The following is a 21,237-nucleotide window of genomic DNA, read 5'->3' on the forward strand; positions in this document are numbered from 1 at the left end:
ATAGCTCTCTACCTTCCCACAGATTTTTTTTTTTTGATGTGCCATTTGTGTTAAAACTTAAAAGGTCATAAATGTGTCATGAGGAACCTTGGTAGCACCATGGAACCCCCAAAGTGTTCCGTACGTGTCTCCTGTAAGCTAATTTTCAGGAACATCAAACTTTATATAGTAAACGAAGACAACTGCCACGAGCCACTGAGCTGTCACTGGGCTTAATGACGAGAAAAATTAAACATGGCAGGTAGGAAGGAAATCAAGAAGTCAAGGCTGGTTGGGCTAGGCAGGAGAGCAAAACCCCAGGCTAGGACCAAAATCCTGCTGGGTGTCTTTTTATCTTTGCAGGCGAAACATCCTTTTTTTTTTCTGGTTACGTAACGCAAACATGGTGGAAGAGAAAAGCCTTTCCCTGGTTTTTGGGGTGCAGAACCACGTGGCTCCCTCCACGCAGGGCAAGGGCGGGCCTTTACGGGATGTATCCTCAGGGAAGCAAGAAAGCGCCTTAGCAAACCGCGACGCCACGGTTCCTCAGAACCCACGCACGTCCTCCGGTGGGAGGAACAAAAGCGAGCTCTGAGGATCAGACGGCGGACTGGGAAACCAGAGAGCTACGGAGTGGCCGCCGCAGCCAGGCGACCCCTAGTGCGCAGGCGCGCTTCGCCCCGCCCCCGCCCAGACCGGCCTGTCAGTCGAGTCTCGCGAGAGCGGCGCGGCCGGCCCGTGAGCTCCGCCCCGCCCCCTCCTCTTCGCTCGCTCCCTCCCATCCCCCCTCGCCAGTGTCTGTGCTGCGCAGCTCCCTACGCGGTCGTAGCCGCCGCGGACGGTTGGGAGGGAGAGACTGTTGTCGGGAGCGCCACCCGCTGACGAAGCGGCCGTCCCTGCCCACCCGCCGCGACCGTCGGAGTCGGCGTTACTAGCGCCCCACAGGGTATCTGAAGTAGAAGGGGGTAGGTTGGGCCGGTAGGTGCCGAGAGCGGAGTCGGGAGAAGGCCGAGGAGTCCGGGAGCCGGTGAGGGAGCGTGGCGTCGGCTGGCCTCTGGGGCTGTCTGCCTCCGGGAGGAAGGGCCGGCGCCGCGCTCTCCAGCCGCTCGCCCGCTCTCCCCGCCGCTCGGCTGCCGCCATCTTGGGGTCTGTAGCTGTCGGGTCGCCTTCCCGCCTTTCCCCGCTCGGGCTACTTTGTCGTCTTCAGCTCCGGAAAGTGTTGGGAAGGCCGGGGGTCCTGTGTGGGCAGGGGGCGGGAGGAGGGCGAGCTCTCCGGTAGGGATGAGGGTGGGGGAGCTCGGCGAGCAGGGACGGCGGGGCGGCGAGACGCGCTCCCGGTGGAAATGGCGCCCGGCGCGGCCCGGCCTCCCACAGTGGCCTCCGTCCTCCGTGGCCTCGAAGGGACTACCTGGGCTGGCGGGGCGGCTAGTGACTGCTGACGCAGATCCCCGGGATGAGACAGGTGGAGCCGGGGGAAGGCGAAGCCAATGACGGCGCGGGCGATCCTCCTCTGGCAGATGCAGGACAAAGGCGGACACGGTGGTCCTTTGTAATCCCGCCGCTCGGTGGCCGAGGCCTTTTCTCCCGGCCTGGCCGAGAGCCGGAGGCGGGGCGTCCCCTAGTTCTCTGGTCTCTAGGGCAAGCTAGATAAACGGAAAGTCTCCGGGAGGAGGGAAAGGATGCTTAGCCGGCCTTTGTAGTCCAGATTTGGAGCTGCGAAAGAGTACGTACACGTCGCCAAAGGATTTTTTTTTCCACATTAGATGTTTACCAAGACCTTAATTTTGTAAGAGAACGAGTGATTTAGGATGAAATGAGTATGTTTCAAATAGGCCGGGTCCGGGTGAACTACGGGACTGCTTTTAGGCCAGGGTGGCTAGTTCAGCAACGTTTTCTGTAGTTGTTCTCCGAGAGCTGTTTTGTGTCGACTTGTAATTAAAGCCGGAAATCAGCTATATTTGTTTTCATTTGATGGCTAGGCATGTTTAGAACAAAGTGTCGAACTGTGTTGTTTTGAACCAAAAGAATGGTCTAGCATGTTTTGGGTCCTTAAATCAGAACTGTGTCGGTGATTTCCATTGAAGATGGGTTAAAAAGGAAAAAAGAATATCCTGGACCTGAAAGTTAGCTTGCAGTAGTGCCCATGCCACCTGGAATAGGCAGATCCTTAATGGCCTTTAAAAATCAAAGGACTCAGATCCAACTGGAAAGAACTAAGTAATATGCCCACATTTTCTTTATTGGATTGCATTATAAACAATTTTTTGTTGTTTGAGAGAGGCTCTTGATAGTAGCTTGCAACTGGATATGTACAGGAGGCTGCCCTCTAGCTCTGAGTCTCCTGCCTCTGCTTACAAGATGGTTTTGTTGTTTTGAGATAGAGTCCCTGTAGACTGGTCTGGAGATTCGAGGATGTTGATGTTTCTGCCTCCAGCTGCTGGGATGGCAGCTATGAGCCACCACACTGTTTATAACATCCATTAACTTCTGTTTAAAGTGGTATTCTGTGGACTTCGGTGCATCTCTAGTGTCAGACTACCACAGCTCAGTTTAAGAAACACTTTACCATTTCAAAAAGATGTACGTACTAACAGTCATTCCATATGCTGACCTGTTCTATTTCAGTCACAGATCGTGTTTATTTTTTTTATAGATTTTTGTGTTCTTGGTATAAAACTGGAATAGTATGTAGTCTTTTGTGACTGAAATTTTTGCTTTCTTTAGGAAGTTGTATTTAAAGTCTCAAAAAGTTGGCTTCATTTTAACTGCTAGTATTTTCAATTGGTACTAACACTTGGAGGTTTTCTGATAGTGTTTCCCTGCTTACCCAGGCCAGCCTGGGATTCTTGGGCTCAAACCACCCTTCTGCTTTAGCATCCATCCACTGTAGGTGGACCATAGGCAAAGGACTGCATCTGTGACGCTCTTGGATTTGGGGGTAGTGTAACTCAGGTTGGTCTCCCTGTCTCAAGGTCTAGAACAGAATTAGGGGCCTGAGAACGCTGGGCTCCCTAAAGCAGATAGTAGTTAGCAAAGAAAGGTTGGAGTGGAGTAGTCTAAGTAGTGAACAGTTGCACAACCTCTGAAAGCTTTATTAAGGTCTCAGAACAAATTGCCCATAATGTTTTCGTAGGATTCTAGACTTGAGTTTAAAGGTATGTTACAGCAAGGCAGTTTCCTGTCTTCTGACTTGGAGTGGGATGTCACCCTGGGAGATAGTTTGGTCCAAATCTTGTTGGCTTTTCCAGTAAAATTCTGTTAATTGAAGTCAAGAACTGATGAATAAAAGTTTTCCTATAACCTCCACATTACACTGAAGTATGAGTGTATACTAGCACATACACAGATTAAAGTAGTTGTTTATGGTTTTCAGATACAGTTGAGGTTTTATGGAGCATCTTGTTGGTTTTACAGCAGTGGTTCTCAGTGGGTTCACTGATACCATTGGAAAATACAGGTGTTTAAAATTCATAACAGAAACAAAATTACAGTTATGAAGTAGCAGCAAAAATAATTTTATAGTTTATGAGAACCTGTATCAAAGGGTCGAAGCATTAGAAAGATTGAGAACCACTTCTTTACAGGGTCCATAAACTCTAATAGTCAAAGGTGAATTTTTAGCTGAAGCAGATTGGAACTACATAATATAAATATTCTTGTAAAACACAGCAGTGGGTGCCAATACCTCACTTGCCTACTGCTGGTTTGTTTTGGTTTTTTCAAGATAGGGTTTCTATGTGTAGTCCTGGCTGTCCTGGAACTCACAAGAGATGTGCCAGCCTCTGCCTCCTGAGTGCTGGGATTAAAGGCACACACGGCCATCACCACTGCCGCCCAGCAGTTAATGCTGTATTTTATAGTGAATACCAGGCTCAGAAATGCAATGTTTTAAGTAGCCATCGAATGGCAGATTAGTGAGCCATTCAACACCATGATGCCTTTTTTTTTTTTTTGATAGTCTCACTATGTGAACTTGGCTGACTTTGAACTCAGAGCCTGCTAATGTCTCCCAGATGCTGGGATCAAAGACATGTGTCACCATGTAGGGCCTCATGCTTTCTTTTAAATCAAGTGCACTGAAGAATTACTTATAATGTCAATTTTTAAATTGTGTTTTCGACATTTTGGTTCTGTCAAGAGTGGCACCTTCCACGGGCTTTGCTTTAAAGATGGGCCTAGATTTTCTTTCAGCGGGGTTTGAGGTTCAGTCACTAGTACACACAAAACAGAAATGCTGATGATATACACATTAATAACCACTGGAATAGAAATTAAACATTGTCTTTAATACATGTATTATTGGAGGAAGGGTGTTTAGAATGTAATCCAAAGGTTGACACATGATAGACATTTACTCTGTCATTGAACTATATCCTTGGGTTCATTGATGCATGAATTTTAGAAATTTACACCCCCACCCCGGTTTTTGGTGACAGTTTTTCTGTGTAGCCTTGGCTGTCCCATAGATCAGGCTGACCTTGAACTTACATGCCCACCACCTCTGCCTCCAAAGTGTGCCACTATGCCAAGTTCTAAAATACCTTTTTGTTTTGTGTTTTTCCCTCCAAGACAGGGTCTCACAATTGTAGCCCTGGCTGTCCTGGAACTCACTGTTGTGTAGACCAAGCTGAGTTCAAATTCAGAAATCTGCCTACCTTTTCCACCCCTCAACCACCACTCCATTCTATATCCCTGCCCCCCCCCCCCAACTCACTCCTTCCTTCCTTCTTCAAAGACAGAGTATGGCCTTGAATTCCTGAATGTCTTGCCTCAGCCTCCCAGGGCTAGGATTGTAGGAGTAAGTGTGCTGCCATGTGATTTTAAGAAAATTAGAATTGTTAACTCTGTAGATGCTGCCTCTAACAGATGATATGGAATTAACCATTAGTGAATGGTGTTGATATACCATCCAGCCTAAAGGAATCAAGTGAAAAAAATTGTTTTGTTGACGGGAGGAGGTGGTGAGGGAAAGATTGGAATATTCAGGTGAGTAGGATTCCTGCAGGTGTGTAGTGAAATAAGCAAGGACTGGTAAGTTTTTCCACAGCTGCGGAACTTCTGCATTAGTCTCTAAAGTATTCTGGAATTTTACAAGGAAAGTAGCTGCCTCTAGGGGAGGTTTTGTGTGTGTGTCTTGGGGGATGGAAGGGGCTTCATGCTGTGCTTTTTAAGTGCCCTATGAGTGTCACTGTGTTAAATCTGCTTAACTAAAAATGTTAAGAGGATGAGCATAACATGGAGTGGTGACACTTCCCTTTAGTTCCAGCACTGGGGCTGAGAGGCAGGCAGGCATCTGTGATTCAAAACCAGACTGGTTCTTGGTCACCCTGTCTTAAAAATCCCCCCCCCCCCCCCCCCCGTTGAAAGGTACTCATCTGAGTGTTTGTTGAAGCAGTTTTCTTATAGTCCCAGCTGGTCTCAAACTCAAAATCCTGCCTTAACTCCCGAGTACTGAGCTCTTGGGCATGTGCCATCTGTCATATTCCACATAGCATTTGGGTTTCAGCAGTGTTTTTCCTTGTTTTCTTTTGTTTTTGAGATAGGGTCTTGTAGTGCCCTCCAATTGCTGGTGTAGTCAAAGATGACCTTGAGGTCCACCTAGCTACTGTGGTTTTTTTTTTTAAATGCTCAAATCTCAATATGAATAGATGACTATATTATATATAGATGACTATATTATATACACCTTTTATGTGATTATTTTTAAACATTTTGCAGTTGGGCTGGTGACTTGGGTAATCTTAGCACTCATAGCTATTGGTACACTGACACCCTGTCTGCAAAACAAAACAAAACAAAAATCCGGTAGCTTTGGGTCAATATTGAAGCCTGAAAAGTTAAAAAAAAAAAAAAGTGAGTGGACTGTGGAAAAGGTGTGTTACAACAAATTTTACTCTGGTGGTTCAGCGATGTTTGGTAGGTGAGGGGTGAGTTTCATTACCTTTCCCTGCCCCACCCCAAAGTAGAGTTTTTATAATAGAGTACTCTGTTGCTGATTGTTGTAGGAATTGCATGCATGCATTCCTCACTGTGACACTTGAGAGGTGTTCAAATCTTGGTAAGAGGGTGTTGTGATTGACTGCTTTTATGTGCTTGTTTATTTTCATAGCATTTAAATCAAGCGATATTGAAATGGATTGGGTTATGAAACATAATGGTCCAAATGACGCTAGTGATGGGACAGTGCGACTTCGAGGACTGCCATTTGGTTGCAGCAAAGAGGAAATAGTTCAGTTCTTTCAAGGTACCTCTAGTACTAGTCAAAGTTTAGTAGTATTTTAACTGTATGTGTTTTTTATTAGATGGTTTTTAATTTATAAAACTCGTTTGATTTTGGAACTAAATTTTGTGGTAATCTGGGTTATATAATAAAATGGGAACTGTGCTCCAGTTAATATTCCATAGAGAATATATAGGCTATGTAAACATTGATTAATGTACAGTATAGTTAACTGAGAATAACTATGGTGACATGGGCTATGAGTTATCATTGGGAGCACAGTTAAATATGTAGTTTTTCATGTAGTGGGCTTTTAGAAGTATAATTTTAAGACGCTGGTCACAGAAAATATTTAATCCAATGATACTTGAAAATATTCCATTTGTGTTATGGGGTGATGGGAAACTACGCGTTTTGTTTTGTTTTGACTTGTTTTAAATATTTGATTCAGATGGGAATGTTTCAGCCTTTAACACTGTTCCCCTTGATGGGGTATTTGTCCTTGGGTTAAAGGGTTGGAAATCGTGCCAAATGGGATAACATTGACGATGGACTACCAGGGGAGAAGCACAGGGGAGGCCTTCGTGCAGTTTGCTTCAAAGGAGATAGCAGAAAATGCTCTGGGGAAACACAAGGAAAGAATAGGGCACAGGTGGGGATGGAGAGTTTGGGATGGTGTTAAATTTTTATTTTTGGGGGTTGTGGGTCACTATTGCTTAAATGGGGGGGTAACCATAACATTTTCTGGGGGTAGTTTTAAAGAATTGATAATTACCTAAATTTAACATGGAAACTACAGATTTGGGTGGGGAATTAATGCTAATAGTTTAAATTAAAACTAGATTATCTGTTTCCATTTCTTTGTAGGGTGTTGTTAAATTTGTTTTTGTATAATCACCTGTTTTTCTTACATATCTATCTTGTACTAAAGGAAACAAACTAAAAATATATTCATAATTCAGTGTTTTCAAATGACTCATTTGTCTATGTAAAACTTAAATATTTAATTATTTAAGTTTGTAGGTGTAAAAATGTTACCTTATGGCTTATTTAGGCAATTTAAATTGGGTTATGTACCTAGATATAGACACTGCATTTTGCCCAGTATCTAATTACTCTCTAATATATCCACGCTGAAACATATACTTTAACCCTTTTAAAATAGGTACATTGAGATCTTCAGGAGTAGCAGGAGTGAAATCAAAGGATTTTATGATCCACCAAGAAGATTGCTGGGACAGCGACCGGGACCATATGATAGACCAATAGGAGGAAGAGGGGGTTATTATGGAGCTGGGCGTGGAAGTATGTATGACAGAATGCGACGAGGAGGTGATGGATATGATGGTGGTATGTGTATCTAATGAACAAAGGTTCTGTTGTCATTTTCTTGATGTTCCTGACACTTTGTCAAGAAATACAGAAATGGCAGTAATTTCAGTACCTACGAGGTTTTAAAACCTGTTCATGAAATTATGGGATTTACACTGTGAAACTTGATTGATGCACATATTAACACCTAGAAAATGTAATGTAGAAACGAAAGTAAAGATAACTGGCATGTTTCTTCTTGGCATAAAGATGAAATTTGGTTTTCATGTTATGTTCGAATTTATCCTATGGTTATTTTCATTTCCATCAAGGGTTAACTACTTTCCTCATGTGCAGTAAGCTGCAAACATCAATGAAGAAGCTAAAATTGTTGACTACAAAATGACTTTGTAAATTAGCTTACAAAATAAATTACTCAGGATGGTATTTCTTTTTCCTTTTATTTGCACAGGCTATGGAGGTTTTGATGACTATGGTGGCTATAATAATTATGGCTATGGAAATGATGGCTTTGATGACAGGATGAGAGATGGAAGAGGTAAACTAAGAATATTGTCATGCTGAAGTAAATTGTATTGTTTCCTTAGTAAGCTTCCAGTAGTAATTAGGCAACTCTTAGTAGTTAGGCAACTTTAACAAGCTAATGGAAACTTGTGTCGTTTCACTGGCTTATAGATTTATATGTATATACTTACCTGGCCCCACGATGGTTTATAATCTAGGCATGGGAGGACATGGCTACGGTGGAGCTGGCGATGCAAGTTCAGGTTTCCATGGTGGTCATTTTGTGCACATGAGAGGGCTGCCTTTTCGTGCGACTGAAAATGATATTGCTAATGTAAGTGTGGTTCATAGTGGGTATTTTTACTTATTATTCTTGGCGGGAGGTCTCATTGTAGCCCAAATTGGATTAGAATTTAGAAATCCTAACTTGGCTTTGAGCATGTTGGAATGACAGGCAGACACCATGCCTTATCTATTCTATTTGTTAAGATTCAAGCTAGGATTGTCACTCAGTGATAGATTATTTACTTAATATGTACATAGGTGTTTGTGTCCCTTATATACTGACCTATGTGAGATTTTAAGCAGGTTTAAAAATGCATTAAAAAAAACTCAGTTCCCAGCACTCAGGAGGCAGAGGCAGGTGGATCTCTGGGAGTTCGAGGCCAGCCTGGTCTACAGAGCTAGTTCCGGGACAGGCACCAAAGCTACAGAGAAACCCTATGGGGGGGGGGGCAGATGGGGAGTCAGTCAATCGGATAGGAATTTGCCTTTAGCAATAGGGTTTGGAACAGCCCCAAACTTCAAGATATTCCTAACCTTGCACATGGAGCCAGTTTCAAATTTTTTTGTTTAAAATTTAGTATTGCCTTACTTTAAAAGCTCCCTGAGTTTAAGGCCAGCCTGGTCTATAAGAGCCAGTTCCAGGACAGTCACCAAAGCTACATAGAGAAACCCTGTCTTGAAGAAGAAAAAATAAAATATAGTCCTCTATGTGAGCCAAATTGACCACCTTTGTAGTAAAGGGTGACACCCTACCTCCACAATGCTGGAGCCCTATAGACTCTCAATAGTTTATTTTAGTGGATTAGGAAAAAAAATATGTGCCTAATTTTAAATAATTGAAATTTAAAATTGAATAACTTTTATTTAGTTCTTCTCACCACTCAATCCAATACGAGTTCATATCGACATTGGAGCTGATGGCAGAGCAACAGGAGAGGCAGATGTAGAGTTTGTGACACATGAAGATGCCGTGGCTGCCATGTCTAAAGATAAAAACAACATGCGTAAGTGGTGTCTTTGGGATGCTTCTGTTTTATAGATGTGTGCAGTTTATAAAATAATTACTTGTTAAAATGCCTGTGGTAGATCTTAGGGCTTAAAATCATTTGACTTAGTAATAATGTCTAGACTTTAATGGATGCCTAAAATAGTCCTTTATGTGTGGATCAGCCTGCTTTTTAAATACTAATTGACCTTTAATTAATATTTGCTCCAATATTCCCTTCTCTACTATTCTTACCTTTTTCCACTCCTCTTTTTTAAAGAACATCGATACATTGAACTCTTCTTGAATTCCACCCCTGGAGGTGGCTCTGGAATGGGAGGCTATGGCAGAGATGGAATGGGTATGTATACTTTTGTATTTGAGACAGGTTCATCCTGCTCTGTAGCTCAGGCTGGCCTCACAATCCTCCTGCCTTGGTGCTTTGGCATACCCTTCCCAAACCTGGGTTTATAAAACTTTTTAGAATAAGCAGTATTGGCTACTTTGGAAACCGTCCTGTTTTTTTGTTTTTTGTTTTTTTTTTTTTTTAATGTGCAGATAATCAAGGAGGATATGGATCTGTTGGGAGAATGGGAATGGGGAACAACTACAGTGGAGGATATGGCACTCCTGATGGCTTGGGAGGTTATGGTAAGTCAGGTTTTGTATTGGCAATGTCTTTGACTTAAAATATAAATATGGTGATGTGCATGGACATCTCCTGACAGGTGGTTCTTAAATGTCTTCTTAAGGTCGTGGTGGTGGAGGCGGTGGAGGTTACTATGGGCAAGGTGGAATGAGTGGAGGTGGATGGCGTGGGATGTACTGAAAACACCACCACCAACGTACAAGTCCTAACAACAACATCTGTCTACTAGACTTTCTTACGGATTTAATTTCTTTTGTATTTCAAGAACTTTATAATGACTGAAGGAATGTGTTTTCAAGATATTATTTGGTAAAGTAACAGATTGTGATGGGAAAATCCGTTTTCTGTAGGTTTTATTTGTTGCATACTTTGACTTAATAAATTTTTATATTGAAACCACTGATGTTGCTACTTTTTATATATAGGTACTCTTAAAGATGTGTTGCCTTCATAAGATTTGGGATGATGTATTTTACTGTTAACTCTACAAAAAGTAGCATGGTGCAATGTGAGTGGACAAGACTGTGAGTCTTAGCACACATCTGGGATGGATAGAGCTTGAGTAGTTAGCTAGCTTTCTTTCCTGGACTCTGTAAATAAAAAGCCTAAAGATGCATTCAAGTGGCTTCAGGAATATAAGTTCAGTTAATTCTGCATTCTCTTTTCAATCTCATTTACCAAGCATAGCTCTGAATAATTTTGTAAGAGAGGTATCTGGATTCTAAATAGCCAAAATCGTGTTTTGAATTAATTATGAACCCAGGGACATGGGAGTAGTAGTTGAAATTATAGCCCTAGATTTTAAAATCCTCATAGCACTTGCCCAAGATACCAAAAATGTTTCCAAAATTTGAGTTTGTTGGAGTAACTAAGAATTCTCATTGATGACAGAACTCGGTGTAAATACATGGGTATTTACTATGATAGATGTATTCTTGTGTTTTCAGTTTCTTACCCAAGAAAACAGGGTTTTTAAATTGTGTAAATGACTGCATTTAGGAAAATGTAAAACAATGCTACAGCTGGATTTTGCATCTGGTACTGGTTTTGAGTATTTAAGCTCTGTTTAGCAAGGGAAGGGTGCTTTCTAATCTTATCACTTTGATCAATGTGGCTTTCCCCTAAATTGGCTAATGGATCAGATTGAAACCTGTCAATGTGAACTCAGCTATTGAACTTGTTACTTGTTTTTTTGCTAGAAATGTTATTCATTTAATAAATGTCAACATGGGAGAAAAAGGAATGTATGTTCTAGAATGCTTTGTGTCAGTTATTGGTTATAATGTACATTGGTGGAAAGTGTGGTGGCACATGCTTTTAATCCCAGCACTTGGCAGAGGCAAATATTTGGATAGCATGTATGTAATTCGGATGCTAAATTGAGATTTCTGATAAAGTGACTGTAAAGGAGCACCACAGCTTGTTACTCGGAGCCTATAGTTCTGAAAAAATGAGTTCCTGTCTTTCTGTTTTGGGACTGAGGATTTCACCTAGAGCCTACACACTAATGACCTTGTCTGCATGCCTGGCAGAGAGGTCAGAAGCCCTTCAAGGGTTACCTTCTTCAGTCTCAATGGAGGTGGCCGGAGAGACGATTCAGTGGTTAAGAGTACTTTCTGCTCATCCAGAGGACCTGAGGTTGGTTCCCAGCACCCACATCAGGCAGATCACAACTCATGTCGCTGCAGTGAATCCAATACCTTTTTCTGGCCTCCTCCACCACCTGCACATATGTGGCATACACTCACACAGACACACATAAACAAATACAAACAAATCTTTAAAGCAATAAAAATTGTTAATTTCTCAAAACTTCGTTTTATAAAATTCACATTTATTTTAAAAACATTACAGATTAGAATTACAATTCCTTGGCACCATGATTACATCTTTGTGGTAGTACTAGCTAGGGTAAGCAAGGAAATGACAAGTTTTTGCAAAATAAAAACTGAATGTTTTGTGATGAATGGGGTATCCTAAATTTAGATTTGTTTTGTTTTTTTTTTTGTTTTGTTTTGTTTTTTTGCTAGTGGTGCTGTGGTTTGAGAACCCAGGACTTTAATACACACAGTAAGCAAACATTTTGCCACTGAGCTATATTCTCATCCCAGACATTGGGGATCAAGTTAATGCTGCCCCAGAAAAGGTCCATGTTTATAACAAAAAGCACAAAATAAAGTATTTGAAATTTTTTCATTTATGCTCACTTCCAACAGTCATAAAAATCTTAGTCTATTCTCATCAATACAAAATGGTTCAGAAGCCAGGCAGTGGTAGTACACACCTTTAATCCTAGAGACAGGTGGATGTCTGAGTTCAGGGCCAGCCTAGTCTACAGAGCTAGTTCCAGGACAGGCTCCAACGCTACAGAGAAACCCTGTCTCAAAATACAAACAAAACAACAACAACAAAAATGGTTCAAGAATGTAATTATTTTTCTAATATTTGAGCCAGGTTTTCACTATTGTATGTATATATACATAGCATAAGCTAATTTGGAGTTATAGGGATGGACCAGACTGGCCTTGAACTTGTAACATTCTTTCTTGCCTTACCATCTTAATTCTGTTTCAAGGCCACTTCTGTCAGTACTCAACAAATGACATCTTGGGGGCTGGGTAGATCAGTTGGTACTACCTGGCCTGCACAAAGCCAGGGGTTCCATCCTCAGCACCACATAGTTGTAATCTCAGGAGTTGGGATATGTGGAGTTCAAGGTCATCCTTTGCTACACACCAAGTTAGAAGCCAACTTGGGTTACATGAATCCCTGTTTCCAAAAAATGGGACATCTCAAAATCTAATTTAAGTTAACCTCAGAAGCTGGTGAAAATACTGGTTTTGTAATTTTGGCAAATTATAAAACTTACTGAAATACAACAAATGAAAAGATCTCAAAGAATAAGGAATCAGAAAAGTGCCCAGTCACTAAACTGTCTTTTAGGAATGTAAAATCTCTATAGAGTTTATAGATTTAAAAGTGCAAAACTGGAGATTAATAATATTAAGATCCTGAATGGTCATGGTTTAAGTAACTTAATGTTTTGTTTTTCTGCTTGAAAAAATAAGAAACCACTATCTGCCTAAGACCATAGCATAAAGGTCCTTGATATATCGGGTAAAATTCTACTGTGGGTAGATGTAACACTGCAATATAATGTTTCCTAAGAGAACTGGAGGATGGAGAAACTAATTCTGTTATAGCATAGGTAAGTTTTAAATGTTCTTATTTTTAATACTTAGAATCTTTAAAAAGCCTGTGTTTTCCCATCATCCCTCAGGAAGGATGTTTTCGTCTTTGGAGGCCAACCCTTTACAAAAAGGAGCTTCTGTGACAAGGTTATATATATGATGGTTATATTAACATCCCTTAAAGAATTAAAGGGAAAGCTGGTACTTCAGTCCACTATATGAAAGGTGTAGGCAAGCGAAAAGAAAGGTATGAGATAAAATTACTGACCATTGTAGAAGAGGGGAAAAGAACACACAAATAAATACAATTAAATTAGAGTCTTACCAGACAATGAAGACTGTGCAGCCTGGTATGGAAGCACACACCTATGATCCCAGCACTTCGTAGCTGAGGCAAGGAAGTCCATGGTCAAAAATGGACAACTTTGTTTCAATCTTATTTCAAAAAAGGATGTTCAATTGGCATACTATCACAAAGTGGGTGCATTTCCAGTCTTCCTCTGAGAATTGTGAAGCTTTAAAGTGCATTAAACAGAGTTACAGGCACCATCAAGTGCCAGCTCAACAGTTCAGAAACAAGTTGTGGCCTCGTTCTCAAGAAGGCCTCTAGAAGATAAGGCAAAAGTACATCTTTAGCTCTGCTGTCCGGCCTTTCCTTAAGGGTTACATGACTGTTCAAAGTAGTGATAAAACATGCTATCTTAAAATCCAAGTAAGTGCAGAAACGGAATCCTAACTATACAACTTAGAATTCTGTGTGTTAGCTGGAGGAGAGGTACGGTGCTGACTGGACACTTGGTCCTCACACTCACTGCAGGTGCTTCTGTGCAGGAGGACTGAGTTCCCGGGTCACGGCACGTTAGAGGAGCATCTCTGAATGAGTATTGCATGGCAGGAATCACAGACTCTCACTGGCTTTGGTGAAGAAGGCAAAGGCAGCTCGTTGTCAGAGCAGGCATTGCAGAAAATTTCCCCACAGTTTCTACAGTGATGCTATTAATGGAAAAATTAGGAAGGGGGGAAAAAAAGCAGTTAGAAGCCATTTTTGTTGCCAAAATGTTTGAGCTCACTTTCTCGCCTCCTACCTTTCTTTTGGAGAGTGAAAATTCCTTCTCACAAAGCTTGCAGTGCGTTGCCTCTTTGTCTTTCAGCCAGACCAGTCCCTAACAGGTAAAGATGAATGTTAGTGTTCTAACGAGCAACACTTGTACTTAGCTCAAAAGCATGAAAACTGAAAATGCAGAATTCCTATGACCCATCATTTTTCAGAACAGGAACCCAAAAAATGCACCAGGCTCAGGCAGTAGCTCTCAGAGAGGTCAAAGGAACTTAGAAATATCAGTACATTAGGGCCCAGGTCAGATGTGGGTGGCGGCAGACTTCCAAGATAAAGTAATGAGCCACCTAACTTCTTCAGGGAACATTTGATAGAGGTGAAGAATGAGAATATTCTGGTGTTGAGATAAAACATTGGAAAATAAGTGACAGGCAATTGATACCAGGAGAAATAAGAAAGGTGTGATGAGCTGAGTGGTGGTGGCGCTTGTCTTTAATCCCAGCACTCAGGAGACAGAGACAGGCAGACCTCTGAGTAGTTTGAGGCCAGCCTCATTCTACAGAATGAGTTCCAGGACAGGCTCCAAAAGCTTTAGAGAAACCCTGTCTCAAAAATAAAACCACACACACACAAAAAAAACCCAAAAAACCCAAGATATATACTTATGACCTTTTAATCCCAGTGCTCAAGAAGCAGGACGACCCCTGTGTTTGAGACCAGCCAGGGTTAAAGTGAAATCCTGTCTAGGAAAAAAAGCTTACTGAGGTGACTTAAGGAAAAATGAGTTTGAACAAACAGCTACCACCACTTCGACAGCAAGGTGAGAAAACATGCTACAGCATGGCTCAGAAGTACAGTGTTTGTCTAGTGTGTGCTAGGCCCTTTCAGTTCCATTCCCCATACTATAAAAAGGGGGAAGTGGAATGAATTGCATTGCTCTGAATACAGAGCTAGATGCCAGAGGAGATAGCTGCGAGAACTGGAAGAAGCTCCCTTTGGGAGCAGGAGCAAATAACTAAGGTGAGTTAAAGGCAAGAGAGCAAACATTTTTTACTTGAAATCTTTTTTTAGAATGGTGCCTGGGGCAAAATGCTGCTGTTCGTCCAGAGGCCCCAAGTTCAATTCCCAGCATCTGCATGGCTCACAATCTTCTGTAACCCCAGTTCCAAGACATCTAACACCTAGTCTCTCTCTTTTTTTTAAACTGGTTCAGAGTTCTGGCTGGCATTACATCAATTACATAACATAAGCTTTAGGACTTTTTGAATAGCTATTTTCATGTAACATTTTGATTAAAAGATTAAATGGTAATTTGGAACAGAAAGCTATTACTCAATGACACTGAAGTGCTGACCCGAAGATTCCTTCCAACACACACACCCAAAGTAACACACATTCTAGCCTTATCAAAGTGATGTATCAGAGCCTATTCTAGGAGGCTAAATTGAGGGTCATCAAAGATATGTTATCTACTAACGTAGCATTACAATGTCATTTTTCATCAAGATGATGCATTCTTTAGCAGGTAATAAGTAATCCATTTCCACCTTTTAAAAAATTTCACTAAGTATGGAGCTGGTAGTCTCCAGCTCATGCCCAGGAGGCAGAAGCTGGCAGATCTGAGTTCAAGGCCAGCCTAGTCTACAGAGGACTGTGGTACAGAGAAACCTCGCCTAGAAAAAAAAAAAACGGAGGCTAGAATAGCACACCTACATTCCCTTCCAGTGCTGCCACCTCTGCCCCTGGGATTTGTATGCTTCCTTCTCAAGGCTTCCTCAACATACCAGGCTCTAAACAATTTACATTTACCAATGTTAAGAGCTTCCAGCTGTACTGAAAGCCTTTTTACTCACCTGTAATGCTTTGTTGGCTTCTTTTATGTCGTCTATTTTAAGTTTGGATCTAAAAACATTACAAACAAGTCCAAATTTTAGTATGCATGTAAATACAAAACACTTAATAGTTCATTGCAAAGGTATTGATTTTTTAATTGTATATAATTTTAGATCTAACAATCTCTGGCTAAGGGGATATTATGTATTTTTCCAAGACAGGGTTTCTGGGTAGCCCTGGCTGGCCTTAAACTCACAGAGATCCACCTGCCTCTGCCTCCCGAGTGCTGGGATTAAAGGCCTGTGCCACCATCACCTAGCTACAACTAGATTTTTCAAAAGCTTGACTGTATAAGAGAAAATGTCTCTGGATATGCATGCACAAAGCCATGGGTTAGATCCCAGTGCCATATAAACTAGCACTTCGGAAGTTACACAGCAGAAACTTAAGGTCATGTTTTGGCTACATGAGTTCTACGACAGCCTGGGATACTTGAAACCTTGTCTCAAAAAATAAACACTTGCATGAATGTGTTACTTTGTTTTGAAACAGGATTTAAATTTGGTAGTGCTGGCTGGCCAAATTTTGTGGCAATCCTGTTTCAGCTTCCTTTTTTGCCTTTTGAGACATGTAGCAGACTGGTCTTCAGTCTGGATTGGAGAAGAGCTACTACACTGACTTAAGTAAGCACTTTCGATGGAGTATCATCTGCATAGTTCTCCATAATCTGGTCCGCTCAGTGCTGGATCCTGAAGAGTGACGCCTGCTAGTTGCTACTAAGTATCAGTCACATCACACTAAATGGTTACATGGTATGCAATTTTTACCGGCTGTTGAACTTTAAACATGTTTTAATTTTCTCACCAGGGAAACTGTTTATTACATTTGAAGTGGCTGGTCATAGTGGCATATAATCCAGCTATTTGGGAGACCGAATCACTTTAATACAGGAATTCAACACTAGCCTAGACAATAAAGCAGTAGTCTTTCTCAGATCAAGAAAGGGAAAGGGGAACACAATCCTAAAAAATTGAAATGATGGTATTCTCAAATATCCCCCTCTTCCATTTATCTCTTTTTAAAAAAAATATGTATGTGAAATGTTGCTTGCATGTATGTTTGTGTACCATGTGCATGCCTGGTGACCAAAGGTCAGAAACAGGCATCAGATCCCCTGGAGACAGGATGGATCTCTAACTGGAGTTAGAGATGGTTGTGAGCTACTGTGTGGGTGCTGAGAACTTAACCTGGGTCCTCTGTAAGAGCAGCAAGTACGCTTAACCACTGAGCCAACTCTCCAGCCCGTTTCTTTGTTTTTTAAAGGCATGATCTCAAGGCTTGCCCCTTTCTACGTTGCCGAGGATGACCTTGAATTCCTGATCTTCCTGCTTCTACCTCTCAAGTGCTGAGATTACAGCCACTTTCCTGGCTTCCTATAGAATCAATAACATTTTACTACAGGATCACATTGAGTCATCGCAAGATTTGACCCCAGAAGGCATGAAAAACTATCTATAAATCACAAAACTGGCTCTGTCTCAAAACAGTCTGATAGTGCTGGACATTGTCAAAATTCAACTTATGTTCTGACAAAATTTAAGCTTCTGGATTCTTTATCACTAAAGAACTTAAACAATAGTTTTGGCCTTCACTTGATGAAACCCTTCAAAACCAAGGTCTGCTAAAATGCCCAGAACTACTCTAAAGAAGCTAGTCTTTGGTGTCCCAGTACTCAAGACCCTCTGCAGAGCTGATTTGGTACACCCATCTCTTCCACGAATCTGTAGGCGTGTAGCTGAAGGAAGAGAGGAATTACTCGCAAAGTTTGCTGCCGAGTTCTTGCAGAGCCTGTTCTTGTTCGTGATATATTTTTTTCAACTGCTGATTTTCATCCTGGAGGTTAAGAAACTCCTTCAATAAAAAACAGAAATATAACTTTAGAAAAACCAAGAAACTCTACATTGCATACATATTAAGAAAGTATAAATTTCTTTGAGCTTTGTTTTCAGGAGACTGAGGCATGACCTTGTCCTGACCCTATTTCCATTTACCAAGTGCTGGGATTACAGGAATTCCAAGCTTTGATGAGGAATTCTCAGGTACCACCCTCCACCCCCAACTTCTCTTTTTAAAATAGATTTGTGTGCGAATGTTTTGCCTGCATGTATGTATGTGTTCCATGTGCACACCTGATACCAGAGGTCAGAAGAGGGCATCAGATCCCCTGTAACTGGAGTTTCGAGATGGTTGTAAACCACCATGTGATACTGGGATTATAGCTCAAACAGGCCTGGGAGTCATGTGGTTAGGCTAAGCCTCAACCTCCTGATTGTCCTGCTTCAGTCCCCTCAGTGCACACCACACCCAGCTTCACTTCATGTTTTTATAAAAAACAGAACATATCTGAAGCTTTTTCCTAGCTGTTCTGTGTATTATTACCCACACAACTTCCTTTCATGTTCCTAAAATGACTAAGTATATCTATCCTGTTTCCTCATATACATGTAAATTGTGTAAAGTATCTTGTTTTAGAAGATGTGTTTGTAAGACAGCCCTGGTTGTTGTACTTAGGACTGCCTACCACCTCCTTTGAGTCAGGGTCTTTCATTGACCTGGAGCTCATGAATTAGGCTAGACTGGCCCGCCAGTGTGAGTCCCAGGGATGTCCCCAGAGCTGAGACTACAAGTCCTGCACGCACTTTACTGACAGCCATCCTCTCAGCCCCACGTTGTTTACAGAAGCTCACAGGCGAGACAGAATGGCCATGAGTTCAAGGCCAGCTTTTGCTACAGAACAGAGTCCACAGATAGTCTGAGCTATATAGATAGATAGCATAGTATGAAACCCCATCAACATTGGTCCGTTTTTCTTCTTTTCCTTTTTCTTGGTTTTTCAAGACAGGATTTCTCATGTTAACAACCCTAAGCTGGTGAGGAACTAGCTCTGTAGACCAGGGTAGCCAATTTTTTTTTCTTTTTTCTCTCCCCCTTCCCTCCCCCCCCACCCCCCCGAGGTTTCTCTGTGTAGCTTTGGAGCCTGGCCTGGAACTTGCTCTTTAGACCAGGCTGGCCTCAAACTCACAGAGATCCACCTGCCTCTGCCTCCCTAGTGCTGGGATTAAAGGTGTGCACCACCACCACCCGGCTGATATAAAAGTTTTACTACTATTTACTTTTTTAAGACTAATGATTTGTTGGGTCTCATTTCTAAGATGAGATAGGACATCTTTCTCCTTTTGAAGATCTTCTTGCAAAGTCTGCCTCCATTCCTTCTCAATCTTCAAATCCGTTTCCAGCTGCACCCTTGAATGGCAAACAGAAAGAAGCTCAGTGTTTAGTTGGTTCAATTTTGAGGTAGGGTCTCATGTAGCCAAGTCTAGCCTTTAAATCCTAATGCTCCTGCTTTTATCTCCTAAGTGCCAGGGTTACAAGTTGTTCTCCCATACCGTCCAGACTCTCTTATTTTTATGGATCTCTTTAAAGGCCTATTTTTTAATTACAGGTGTGAGCCACCTGGTGTGGGTGCTGAAGTTCCTCTGTAAGAGGACCAAATGCTCTTAGCCACTGAGCCATCTCTCTGGTCCCTTTTATTTTATTTATATTTATTTTATTTATTTTTTATTTTTTTAAAATATTTATTTATTTATTATGTATACAATATTCTGTCTGTGTGTATGTCTGCAGGCCAGAAGAGGACACCAGACCTCATTACAGATGGTTGTGAGCCACCATGTGGTTGTTGGGAATTGAACTCAGGACCTTTGGAAGAGCAGGCAGTGCTCTTAACCTCTGAGCCATCTCTCCAGCCCCCTTTATTTATTTTTTATATTTATTCTTATTTTACTTATATATTTTTGAGACAGGGTAGCCACAAAATTTCTATGTAGCCAAAAATGATTTTTAATTTCTGATCCTTCTGCCTTCATCTATATAACCAATGTGGGCTGTGTAGCAAGACCCTGTTTCAAAAAAAATTTCAGATAGTCTGTCATGTTTTATTTTAAAAATAAAATTAGGGGGGCTGGAGAGATGGCTCAGTGGTTAAGAGCATTGCCTGCTCTTCCAAAGGTCCTGAGTTCAATTCCCAGCAACCACATGGTGGCTCACAACCATCTGTAATGATGTCTGGTGCCCTCTTCTGGCCTGCAGGCATACAAGCAGAGAGAATACTGTATACATAAATAAATAAATAAATATTTATAATAAAATAAAATTAGGGGGCTAAAAACATAGTTCAGCAGTTAAAAGCAGTTGTTCTTCCAGAGGACCCAGGTTCAACTCCCAGCACATAGCAACTCACAACTGTCTGTAATTCAAAAGATCTGACACCCTCATGCAGACATACATGCAGGTAAAACACCGGTGCACATAAGATAAAAATAAATTATTAAATAAAATTAGGCCAGGCGTGTGGCACATACCTTTCACTCTAACACTTGGGAGGCAGAGGCAATCACATCTGAGTTAAGGGGAGTAAGAGCTATATTTTTTGAGACCCTGTCTTAGTGGGTAAAGTCTTTTGCTGCCAAGCCTGACAACCTGACTTTGATCCCACAGTCCCACATGGTGAGAAGAAAACCAACTCCCACAAATTGGCCTCTGACCTCCACCTACATAGTCTGGTTCATGCATACTAACAGAATAAATGAGTAATTTTAATTTTAAATTTAAATAAAATTAGAACCATATATTGCCTATATTTTTATATGTACAAAGAAAAGTCTTGTCCTTATTTTGTGGTGCTGAAGATTGAACATAGGGCATTATGCAAACTAAGCAGCATATATTCTACCAATGAGTTATACTGAAGCCTAGAACAGTTTTAACAGTTATACCAGAACATTTTAAAGCCACTTGGAAGAGTTTCAGCCCTTACTCTACAAGCATCACTAATATTCCTCCCCAGGAACCATGGGCTAGTTTTGTTATTAAAAGAACATGTCCTGGAGAGATGCTCAGCAGTTAAAAGACACACAGCCATGTAATTAAAAATGAAAAAAAATTTAAATGTTAGAAAATAGGAACTGAGGATGTAGCTCAGTGGAGAGAGCACCTGTGTGGTGTAAACAAACCCTAGGCTTTGATCCCAGCACCACATAAGCCAGGTACAGTGGTACCACCTATAATCCCAGTATCCAGAGGGGCAAGCAGGAAGAAGAGAGGGTCAAAGTCACTCTTGCTTATCTAGGAAATTATGTAGGC

At 41.4% G+C, this 21,237-nt stretch overlaps 3 protein-coding genes across 10 annotated transcripts in view; 1 reads left to right on the top strand and 2 right to left on the bottom strand.

The window, feature by feature from the left end:
- Positions 1-1,986, bottom strand: part of LOC121450813 (phenazine biosynthesis-like domain-containing protein 2) — a 29,377-nt gene extending 27,391 nt beyond the window's left edge. For both annotated transcript variants that reach the window (XM_041656123.1, XM_041656121.1), the window contains exon 1: positions 1,388-1,986. The gene's annotated coding sequence lies outside the window, so the exon portion shown is untranslated. The remainder of the gene's footprint in view (positions 1-1,387) is intronic.
- Positions 783-10,353, top strand: Hnrnph3 (heterogeneous nuclear ribonucleoprotein H3). Of its 5 annotated transcripts, none has more exons than XM_041656115.1 (10): positions 783-925; positions 6,089-6,223; positions 6,713-6,851; positions 7,365-7,549; positions 7,983-8,069; positions 8,254-8,369; positions 9,189-9,324; positions 9,586-9,666; positions 9,864-9,956; positions 10,058-10,353. In XM_041656115.1, exons 2-10 carry the CDS (start codon positions 6,112-6,114, stop codon positions 10,132-10,134), a joined length of 1,026 nt encoding a protein of 341 aa, XP_041512049.1. In that variant the 5' UTR covers positions 783-925; positions 6,089-6,111; the 3' UTR covers positions 10,135-10,353. The 5 variants fall into 5 exon arrangements, with proteins under 5 accessions (XP_041512049.1, XP_041512053.1, XP_041512051.1 ...); XM_041656119.1 differs by having other exon boundaries at positions 784-925; positions 7,365-7,504; XM_041656117.1 differs by having other exon boundaries at positions 809-944.
- A 1,614-nt stretch (positions 10,354-11,967) lies between these two features.
- The window catches only part of Rufy2 (RUN and FYVE domain containing 2), a 35,549-nt gene continuing 26,279 nt past the window's right edge, over positions 11,968-21,237 (bottom strand). For all 3 annotated transcript variants that reach the window (XM_041656112.1, XM_041656110.1, XM_041656111.1), the window contains exons 14-18: positions 19,209-19,338; positions 17,852-17,946; positions 16,056-16,104; positions 14,231-14,308; positions 11,968-14,138 (exon numbers count right to left, since the gene is read on the bottom strand). In XM_041656112.1, the coding sequence (XP_041512046.1) occupies positions 13,995-14,138; positions 14,231-14,308; positions 16,056-16,104; positions 17,852-17,946; positions 19,209-19,338 (496 nt within the window). In that variant the 3' untranslated portion in view covers positions 11,968-13,994. The remainder of the gene's footprint in view (positions 14,139-14,230; positions 14,309-16,055; positions 16,105-17,851; positions 17,947-19,208; positions 19,339-21,237) is intronic.

This window comes from Microtus oregoni, unplaced genomic scaffold (genome assembly GCF_018167655.1).
Source record: "Microtus oregoni isolate MIOR12 unplaced genomic scaffold, Mior012 000007F_ref0000211, whole genome shotgun sequence".
NCBI lineage: Eukaryota > Metazoa > Chordata > Mammalia > Rodentia > Cricetidae > Microtus > Microtus oregoni.